At 44.6% G+C, this 11,005-nt stretch overlaps 2 protein-coding genes across 3 annotated transcripts; both read right to left on the bottom strand.

Annotated features, from left to right (window-relative positions):
* Positions 1-2,757: 2,757 nt before the first annotated feature.
* Positions 2,758-4,436, bottom strand: GL218_05445 (Ricin; the record flags this gene model as incomplete). Its single annotated transcript, XM_033582109.1, has 3 exons — positions 2,758-2,978; positions 3,139-3,667; positions 3,744-4,436. The coding sequence occupies 3 exons, from the start codon at positions 4,434-4,436 to the stop codon at positions 2,758-2,760; spliced, it is 1,443 nt and encodes a 480-aa protein (XP_033434853.1).
* A 2,876-nt stretch (positions 4,437-7,312) lies between these two features.
* On the bottom strand, positions 7,313-10,271 carry GL218_05444 (the record flags this gene model as incomplete). 2 transcript variants are annotated; one of them, XM_033582107.1, is made up of 6 exons in its annotated part: positions 7,313-7,762; positions 9,095-9,138; positions 9,209-9,387; positions 9,447-9,891; positions 9,986-10,052; positions 10,134-10,271. In XM_033582107.1, 6 exons carry the CDS (start codon positions 10,269-10,271, stop codon positions 7,313-7,315), a joined length of 1,323 nt encoding a protein of 440 aa, XP_033434855.1. The 2 variants fall into 2 exon arrangements, with proteins under 2 accessions (XP_033434855.1, XP_033434854.1); XM_033582108.1 differs by having other exon boundaries at positions 7,313-9,138.
* Between the last annotated feature and the right edge of the window lie 734 nt (positions 10,272-11,005).

Below are 11,005 nucleotides of genomic sequence, written 5' to 3'. Positions count from 1 at the left end.
ACAGATGTTAATAGTACGTGTACATATAAGTTTATGCTTGTCGACCTATGACCGCAGAGACGTAGCATATCACTACTCCTAGACGCGAATAGCAACATAGTAGCACGCACGATAGATCATAGAAGTATGCAATATTGGAACACATCAGTATATATACCTAAATAGAGAAGAAAAATAAATATATCGCATATAACGCAACCACGTCTGCCAACTTATCCAGGTTCTGCCTGCCCCGGCCCTCTCCCGTATTCTAAACGCCCGTCCTCCGTTATTATAGTGGGGCCGAACGCCGGCTTCAATCCAGAAGTATTAGTTACCCGGGTCATTTATTCGTCTTACTTCGGATCCTACTTCGGATTATACATACTATGGAATGCCACTAATGAGTGTAGAAACAATATCGTAAATGAGACATTTAAAGTTGAAGTCGCGTCTATTACGGTAGGTGTATTTCATGATAGGAGGATATCGCAGCGGCCGGCGTATCCTACCTGTCTTGTTTGGATTGCTATTGGACCCAGAGGTTGATACCTAAACAATAGCTTTCTTGTATCAAATTTATCGTATGCTTTACTAACAATAAATATCTTAGAGTAGTCTCTTGCGAACGCGCTAGCAGAGCATAAGCGTCCCAAAGTGAGTCCTATTAAGGCAAGATGCCTTAGGAGGGACCTAACCTTATACGCTCATGTAAGAGACTAAATATTTTCGTGTTGGTACTCGTCTACTTCACAAATTTAAGGAAACTTGGAAATACTAGCTAAATCTTTAAATATTGCGAATTCTACACTGTAGATGATACACAGCTTCTATTCAGGTTACAGACATCCAGCAAAAACTCATGATGCTCACTTTATCCGGTCTTTGGGCTCTTTGGCAGCAATTTTTCCTACCAACCCCCACCTTCATGGAAAGGGATATTGGTTCCGGGAGTCAAGTCGGCAAGGTCTTTATTATCACCAATGCTAATTCAGGTATTGGACTTACCTCTCCCACAACGCCATCGAATCTTAAATTCTTGTTTCTCAATCTCTCCGATCTAGAGATAATTAAACCAGCAGCGGCGTTATTAGCAGCGTAGGAAACACGCCTAGATGTTCTGTGGAATAATATTGATAATGGATGTCCGCCGGGAAGCGTAACGAAATAGGACATCGAGGCGCATGTAGGTACGAACTGCGTTGCTCCGCTACTCTTCAAGTAGTAATTCCTACCGATGCTTCGCGCAGCCGCGCAGACGGCCGTTCCAGGCAGCGTGAGGATTGTATGGTTGGGCTCTACATAGAGAATCGGTATACGGATATCTTTGCAAACGAAAACTGGCTGTTTGTTGTATTGCTGAAGGGGTTTATATTATAGAACCTAAATTCGGCGCTTATATTATGCTGTACTCTGGTCTGTCTCCTGAGGTAAGCGAATATTCCAACGGTGCGTATATCTGGCCGTGGGGTCAAATCCGGCTGATTGCGCGACTAGATATATTGAAAGGAGCACCTGAAGGTAAAGCCACCGAGTTCTGGGAGTGGTGCGAAGAACAATGTAAGTAGCATGTTTAAATTAGCAGGACCTAGAACACCCTTCATGCCACACGTAGCATTATTAGCTTGCGGGACACCGCGCCCTTTGGATTGAGCCTTAGTTATCTACCTCCTAAGGAAGACAAGGACTGAGGCGAGATAGTAAGGGAAGTAGCTGCTAATATCAAGAGATCAAGTGTTGTACTAAGCTTTCAATGGCTAGTAGTGAGTGATAAAGCTTGATTATGTAGAGCAAGCATTTCAGAGTGTTTTAGGATACACTTACGGGTATATCCAGAAGAAAAATTTATGAGAGTAGGAAATTATATCAGTCATAATCTAGGTGGCTTACTATTGATTACAGTATTCACTTACCCAAATAACTTTCGCGAAGCACAATATCCGCGTTATCAACCTTCAAAACAACTCTCTAGAATGACTTGGAGTGACAGCTGGCTACAGATAATGAGCGTGGGCGGAGAAGACGCAAGCTATGATTCGTACAAGTAAATATTTGCGCCCTGAACGATTTCGTCTAAAGGAAAAGGTCATCTAGTTTCAGTGCCTCGCCAGGAAGAGTTTCAAGTAGATTCAGTTGAGCTGAAAATTCGATATCGTTTTAGAAGTCCTAAATCTGAAGGGAATAATGACAAGGCTGTATAAATGGAAGGTTATTAGGGGCAAGTATACTAATATGCCTAGGAGATATAGAGGCTGTAATAGTTAGAAAGAAATGTAATACCGAGTTAGCTTGAGACAACTGGATGTTAGCATAGTCAGTATGAGGGGGAGTATTTGGATAGGTGTGGCCGTATTAGCATGATATTGTAATGCATATCTAAGTACCTAATACATAGAGAATATACACTTTTCATATTAGAGACATGTCAATCAATATAACGGAACAGAAGTTATAGAAACGACGGACTTTTATTTTCAATTGGGTGTTGAACCCATTGATCCCACCTGGGAAGGTTGGCTAGTAAAAAATAATTTGCAGCAGTAGAAACAGGCCGTAAAGAATAAGAGTGACTGGAATATAACAGCTTTGTGATAACCATATGACCAAGGGTTACCATAGACCAATAAATGAATGTTCCTCATCAATAGAACCTATTTCCTAACGAACCCCCACATTCCGATTCATATCCATAGGCAAATAGCAGTAGGTTTCCAGGTCTTTATCAGTGTGCACCAACCCTATCGGCTCCGTCGTGGTGCATAGCCTCCCAGCTGACCTTCACGGTAACTCCACCGTATTGTCCAGTGATAGAGGCTGTTTGAACCGTAGGTGTACTTTCGGGAGTGAACTCGCAGCTCCCTCCCGCAATCTCTCTGTCGGAGGAGTCGGGGTTCCCACATCAAAGAGAGAGCTGTTAATAGAGAAGAGAGGTATCTTCTCACTTAATAGTACAGCTGCTGTAGATCTCGATAGAGGGATATCATTGCCTAGGCGTACATCTGTATGACCCTTAAGTTAATAACCATCGTGCTAAATGAGGTATATAATAGTTTTTGTTCGATATGGGTATAGTAAATAGAAGTAAATATTCTTTTGACGAGTATATTCACCCCTTAAACGTCACCGAAATGGGAGTAAATGTGCCTGAAAGTTACATACCGACATAGTGGTTCTCGTCCTTGTCGAAAAGCACTACGTTACCGTACTCGGTATGAGCAGTGATATTGCCATATATATTGACAGGATCATCCCCGTCCCCTTTATTTACGGTGACTTCCACGAGGGCCTGAACAGCATTACTTAGTACGATGTATCGAACATTGGCCTTGAAAGCTTGGCCGTCAATCTGCTGAGTGATGACTTCGTGATATTTGTTCGTCAGGTCGTAGAGATTCCATGGGATCTGTCCATGGAGTATGTTGATATCTGGAGACGAATCACTTCCTGTATCCCAGAGATCCAAGTCAAGAACGAAGCTGTCATTAGCTAAAATGGACCGTTTCGGGCCTGTTAGTAACAGGCTGCTGTTTACAACGACGGGCGTAGCACCGATTCTATCTTGATGGTAAATATCCTGAGAACCTAAAGCATCGATTGCCGTAACATCTCCGTAGAGCTTTCCGATAAGCGGCATCGGGCCATGGTTGTTCTCAATACGCACAGAGAAGACCTCGACCAGTGCACGGCCCTTTGGGTCATCATCCAAGTTGATCATTTGTCCTCGGGATCAGCGGGAGGGAACGACGAAACAATATACCCAATACTTCAGAGACGCCGTCAGCATCTTTAAGGCCCAAATCGTTATCTGGAAGCCTAAAATGCTCGGGATCAGGGTCCTGCTCGGCATGTATCAATGATTGGGAAAGTGTCCCCCATGCAGCTTCGAGGCCGATTACGTAGGGTGATGGTTTTAAGCTTGAAGCCCAGTTGTCGACGAGGTATGAAGATATGTATTGGAATCTGACCGACTCGGATATCATCTGTATAACGACGAGTAATGAAGTTGCCGTTGCAACTTTATTCTCTGGGGTGGAAGGGTCTTCCACGGTTGCAAGCTGGCGTACGGCTCCGGCAAGAGGCGTCTGACCAAGTGGTAAGTCCAACCTCTTGGTCTTTGCGGCAAGCTCTAATGAAATGTAATCCCCGCTAAACCCCAGGAACTCGGATTCAGGGAGCAAATGTTGATCGCCTTTAACACCAAACTCGAACCAAGGGCTGCATGGAAGCTCTTTTTGAAAGCCGTCTAGATAGAGGCTATTGCTTCGAACCCTCAGCCTGAGGGATAAAGAGTCCGCGCGCAGCAATACATCGGTCCAGGAAAGTTTATGCTGTCGAGGAAGTACTGGGAGGTTCCGGATGAATTTGCCACTTCCAAGAGCCGAACGAAGTGCACTAATGAAGTTTTGGTACTCTCCACCATGGCCTGCTACGTCAAACGTAAGAGTCGTGTCGCCCATAGTTTCTAAAAGTATTCGGTGATCAATATAAATATTCTAGGTAAGGTAAATATGGTAGATAACCGAGTGATATGATCTATTCTAAAGCAATAAAACTCTGAAGAAAGCACGGCATATTTATAACTATCCGTGGTGGCAACCTAGATCTATACGTACCTCACCCCTCAACACGAAACATCGTTCATATCGAGGAAAGCTTAGCAGTCGGATAGTAATGCCCAACTAGCTAGCCGCCGACAAGTTCGGAGCTGAATACGAGGAAAATGACATACCTCGTGCCATTGAATTAAAATGGTGGTCAGGTTTGGGAACCGGTGTAGTGTTGTCAACCGACCCAGCTTACATGTATGACGCCCATTTACTTAAAAGGGGAATTATTATAGAACATCATCAACCCTGGTGCCTCGATGCCTTATGGTAGTTGGATATGGTCAGGTCCAATAACTCACTTCCATTGCATATAATGAAAAGTTTTTCATTGGTTGGCTGAGCGCATATAAACTGCATGCAACGAAAATGGTGACGGCTGTGGTGAGTAGACTGGTATGATGAGGTATTACGTAGTAGGCCATCATTTAGGCCTCGAATGTTGAATCTATCCAAGTCGTGGGCTATAATCTCAGAATAGGATGGTGTCTGTAGTCATGTCCAAGTTTGATATTCAGCTGGACGTAGTTACTGAAGATACATACAAAACACTATTCGTCACGATTCTACGCGTATAGAAGGTAGTAGTCTTACAATACGAAGCGTAACCCTTCGGGCTGAAGGCGTTACTAGATCGGCACGTAATAGAGCCGCCGAGAGGGTAGTCGCAGAGTATCCTATCCGACAGGAGGGCCACGGATTAGAAGGCGGACGGTGGACGGCAGACGGCAGACGACAGACGGCCGCATTGGAGGTAGTTCCTTCGAATAAAATTCCCATATTGGGAGATGCAATGTAGAATATCCTGTTACATCTTAGTCCGATGGTGTATATGAAAATGGAGAGACGAGCTACCGAACCAATCATCAGACAAAGACAATCAAGAACTGAGCAATCGGAAGTTTGCAAAGCAATACCAAGACCCAATATACTATTAGGTATAGATGGAGGAGCGTTTTCGAATAGTAGTAAGAATTGGGATGAGCAATGTTGTTATTACAGAATTTACTTGCTGTAAGAATTGTCTCAACTGGTAGTTAACTAATCAAGCATAGTATTAGGTAGGTAATTAGTCGAAAAATTCTAACATTACAGCACACAGTAAAAAAGACTGTAGAAATACGCAGGCTTACAGTTATTATCTAGAAGAGTAATCAGCTCAAAGTATTCAAGGGCAGGACAGAAAGGGGATTTCTATTACGAAGAGGGTATAGTTAGAATTACCCTTGGGGTTTCTATAAGGCAGCTAAAATTTCAAATGCTCCATAGTGTTCCTCACACGTCTTATATTGCCAAGTATATGTTTCACCAATTCTAGGATGATACGAAGCCGGTATTTAGTATGAGCTCGAACTGTACAGCTTCGATATTTAAGAGGGGGTTATAAAATTAAAACTGACCATCACTGAAATAACATTTTAAGAGGTATATTTACAAACTTCGAATACCTCCTATAGAGGCTGAAAATGTAGACTACCTTAATACTGATTTAGAACCCCTTACCCCTTTTTATGACCTTCAAATTCGAAAATCAACAAAATAAAGTTATCTCCACGAGACATACTTGGGAGTAATCAGATCCACATAATAGGTAAGTGTGCATAGCCGTTCCCCGCATTACCTGTCAGAAATGTTTACCCGTCTGTCCACGGCCAATGATACGATATATGTAGGCCGATTGCAGATTATTGCAACCTCCAATCTTGGAACTTCCCCCTTCGAATCCTTTCCCTGTTTTCGATCCCGCACCTTGCAGGCGATCTACGTTGGGGGTAGCTGAAAAGCTGACGGATGTTATAGCCAGTTTTTGACATCTTAACCCTTTTTGATATTAAAAAAAATGAGTAACACCAAATCGCAAGAATCGCACAAGAGGTACTACACGTATTCCCATACAATTTTACTATCTCCTAATGTACACACGTACCACATACATCTCATAAGTACTACCTTACATCTAATCAAATAGCCTCACACAATACACCCCCCTGATTGGCCAGCCAGGCGTAGCCTCATATACATATATCAAAGACCATTTAAAACAGCCTCATTTTCAACTTTTCTACCTCGAAATGAGTGCATGCAACCGAGTGAATTCATGCATATAATAAAGATATATTAAGTAAGCTTTATATTTTTTTTGAATTGATTGAATTGAATACGAGGTTCTACGAGACGGGAATGCTGTAAGATGAGAATATTGTTAGACCGTCCCTGAGTTTAAGATAATAATTAACCTAACTTAAGACCTATTATAAGTTCCTAGCAAACGAACCGACTCTTTAATATCATGTTCTTACTACTATATACAAGAGATCACATAGACGAATCGTCAGTATCCCAGAAACCCACGTCAGATACCTAACCAAAGCGCGGATTATATATACTATGTACGTCGCCCCCTATTTTCCCAAGCCTATAAATACATATTTTCTTTTCTTCGTTATATCTCTTCCCTAACCTCATATCACACAATTAATTACACAAACACGATGCCTATCAGAAAAAAAAAACACAGTCGTGACATCTCCCAAATCGCTCGCTCGCTAATGAAGTACCGTTAGACCAATATTGAACCAATCATATGGTACACTCCCGTAAAATAAACACCAATCAATCCCACCGCAGAAGTCATTCAAATGCCGATCTAACTCCAATCCCGCTATAGGAACCAGCCTCGCTATATCAATGCCATGGTAAATAGACGGGCCCTAAAGCATTCGCTCGCCTCACACCTGCGCCCCCGCTAGGAAGAAATCAATCTCCTTGCCCTGCCCAATAGCATGCTCATTCTCCGCGAGCTGTTCTAGCAAGCTCAAGAACGGATCTTTATCCTCCCCGGGGGCAGTGGCCGGACTACCGTTATGGCTGCCTGCCCCTGGGCTTGGGGCCGCAGCTAAGTGCGACGGTAGCTTGCGGGGGTCTTCTTCGCCGTGCCAAGGCGTGGGGGAGGAGAAGGTGTTGGTTGGTACGGTTCCAAACATCGGGTCGTAGCTAGCGACGCCGAGGTTGCTTTCGTTGTCGCCGCTCGGGCTGGGAGTCGCGTAATGATACGACGGGGAGAAGGGGACCGCTGACATAGATTCCATTTGCGACTGGGCTGGCTGGTATGATGCTGGATTGAATCCGGCTCCGGTGGCGGTGGTGCTAGTAGTCTGATTATCGACTGTTTCGCGTCGCTGTTGCATTGATAGGGTAGTACTACTGGGTAGATTATCTGTGTGGGGAAGCAATGAGCTGGAAGTGTGAATCATCGATGATGTATGAGGGGCTGTAGAGAAAGAGAAATGCTGAGGATGGGCTCCAGGGGTAGGCAGTCCAGGAGTCAGGGGTCTGTTATTAGCTGCGTTAACTGGGGTTAAGCTTCTGATGTCGGGTCGTCTTTGATTAAAAGCAGTATTCTTTCGCTTTAGATTTGGCCGTTCGAAATCAGTATTGATACGCGGAGAATATAAATCAGGTGAGTAAGTATCAGTGGCAAAATTAGTAGTGATATCCGAAAGGCTAAGATTCGTAGCGTCGAACGTGAACGGACGACCCCCTGGCCTACTAATAGTCAAGTAGCGGTCAAAGAAGTCCTCAAGGTTGAAAGCCGGGGAATAGCGCATTGAATTATTAGCAAGGCCCTTGACTAATTCGGCATGGGCACTGTATATGCTTTGCAAGGTATCGCGTTGGTGTTGCACACTTGCCCAAGTATAACTTAGCTCGCTTAGTTGCTGTAGTTCTCGGGATAGGAACTCTGATGATGATGATAAAACACCCATAGTTTCTCCCCCTCCGTTCTTGTTGTAATGTGTTCCATGTATATGGACTGTACCTGCAGTGCAGATACAATAACCAACAAAAGCGGGCCATTCGATAGATGGCATCTGTCTACCGAGTTCAACTAGCTCAGCAATCGCATTGGCATGCAAGAAACAGATGTTAGTGGCTTCTATTTGCCAAGATTGATGTTGGCCTGTCCCAGCCAGTTCCGCAAGGTCAATTGGGAGGAAGGGTCTGTAAATAAGACAGTGAATTAGGTGGTAGACGAGTTTGCTGAGAACAAGAACGGTCGAATCAGGTTGCCCGAATAGGGTATCTACACTGGAGAAGACGTCGGCAGTTCCCGAGGCCCATATATCAAGATCTTGCCTGATTTTGGAAAGTTCAGAAAGGGCATGCCAGGGGAAGTGGGAATCGCCTTTTACACCTCCCGCTGCAAGATACCTATTTGTAATTCCTAGAATACGGCTGATGTCGATGAGCATTCCGCTGCTTCCTTGAGATTTCCTGCCGTTACCTTGTAGGTGCTGAAGGTTTGACCCGTTCTGGAAAAAGTCTCCTTCGACGGGCAAGGTAGATGGATTCGGAGACCAGCATGGAAGACGTAGAAGGACAGTCCTATCGCTCATAAGACAGGGGCGTTTTGAGCCGCATGCCATGAATCTATCGAGGAGATAACAAGTCCAAAACAAGCGTCTTCTCATTTCACGTTCCACAGCTGTTATCCTAGCTTGTAGATTTACCTCCCGATGTAGCTCAAGGGCCATGGCCATTCCGATGGCAATCGCTTAATAAGATAGTTAGTCCATGAGTCTATAAATTGCGCTGAACATCACCATTCTCATCTGTGGACTTACTTAGGAGCATATATGCTTTTTTACCTTTGCCTGCTGCTGTAAATGCAGTGACGAGGAGAAGGAGGGCTTGGAGAGCATCGATGGACGGCTCATCTGCATCGATCGCACCCCTAGATCGTAATGCATATTCCTCACTCAATTTAGCAGCGGACTGACATCCGCTTGGGTGCGTTGTGTATCTAATCAAGTCTTAGTATATACATGCTGAGGTACCTAAGATTACGGGACGGAAGCGAACCTAGCAGCGACAGAATAGATGGCATAAATCAAGTAACTAGGCAATTGATTGAGTTGTAGCCGTTGTCGTACCGACGATTCATCAAGGATGTGGTAGGGCTTCGCGTGGAACCGAGAAAAGTAAGTGTCAAGGAGCGTATCTATCTGTACGCCAGGGGAGGGCTCGCTAGAAATCGTAGGTGAGTATATGGCAGATTCCGAAGTTATCTCTGTTGCCCGAGAAATATCTAGAGTCGGTCGCTTTGATTTTGGCCCAGAATCTGAATCGTCTGCGGCCAGTCTGGCACTAGGAGACGTCTCTTCCGTACTAATATGTGGAAGCTTTTCAGTGGTTGGTGAAGCATCGGATTTTCTATGATCTTTGAGCTGGGCTTCTAAACCATCTACCCTCTTTAGCAATGCCTCCAATACATCTGTCTTGGGGCCTCGTTTTTTTGGTATAGCGTCTGCAACGAGAGGAATCAAGGTAAAATCAGCTCAACTGTTAAAAATTTATTATAAAGGGGCTCTCCTACGGGCGAGAGAAAGCCAATTACGCACCGTAGATACAGGGGCATTGGAAGACTTGGCAAGCTTCGCAAGATGGACGCATTCGATTGCATTTAATCTACACGGAGAATGCCGTTCGTTAGATTAAGAACAAAACTGGGCTAATTGGATTCGATCCGGCCGACGTAAGGAGCCTTACTTTCCGTTTCCGACATGACTTGCAATTCATTGCTTCTCGTGGCTCGTTGCCCATACGGCGACTTGGTAATCGCTCGATGCCGACTTGTGGCCGCGACATGATGATGGGTTGAATTCCAGGGAGAGGTGCGATACTCATGATTACCGATTTTAAATGTATCTCTCGTCGAAGGGTTTCTAGAGGCCAGAATTGAGACCGTCGTTGTCGAATCGGTGCGTCCAATCCCTTTCTCTCTTTCTCCTTATCCTTCCTCTATAGAGATAGAGTTTCTCATTGAGTCGTAAATGAACCTCTCATCATTATAGTTGACCGATTGCCGGCTACTTAGTTTGGATTTCTGCGTTGATATAATGCTATAGTGTTTGTTGCATATTGTATTGTACTTGGTAACGATGTTGACGCGCCCAATAATACTATTATTTTGCTAGAATTTGGAGACATGGAGAAATATTTACGGCGGAGAAGGACTAATAAGAGGAAGGGCTCACGACCGCGCAATGCATGTTGAAATTTGTGGTCCTTTATTCAGATGGGAAAAGATGGGGCATAGTTTATGCGGAGAGACGCTGAAGATGTGGGAGACGGCTTGTGGACGATTGGGGTTTAGTGACTGACTTTACCGGCCCTGCCCTGCTAACGTCTTGGGGGCCTCAGCAAGGGCCTGCTTCTGGCACGATCCTATTCATTACCCACTCGGCTCGTGAAGCCCTTGTCAATGCGGGACCTGACGGGGTAAACTGGGGAAGATTACAGGGAACTGAGAGGGCGACAAGAGCAGGGATTTTGGATTGGCTACAAACTGGGACCAAGCCGTCGGAAGGCGACCAAAACGGGGTTCTTGCAGACTTCATTCTCGGCCCATGTTAATAAGA

The sequence above is a fragment of the Daldinia childiae genome (genome assembly GCF_008694065.1).
Source record: "Daldinia childiae strain JS-1345 chromosome Unknown Scaffold5, whole genome shotgun sequence".
NCBI lineage: Eukaryota > Fungi > Ascomycota > Sordariomycetes > Xylariales > Hypoxylaceae > Daldinia > Daldinia childiae.
This window is presented reverse-complemented; position numbering and strand designations above follow the sequence as displayed.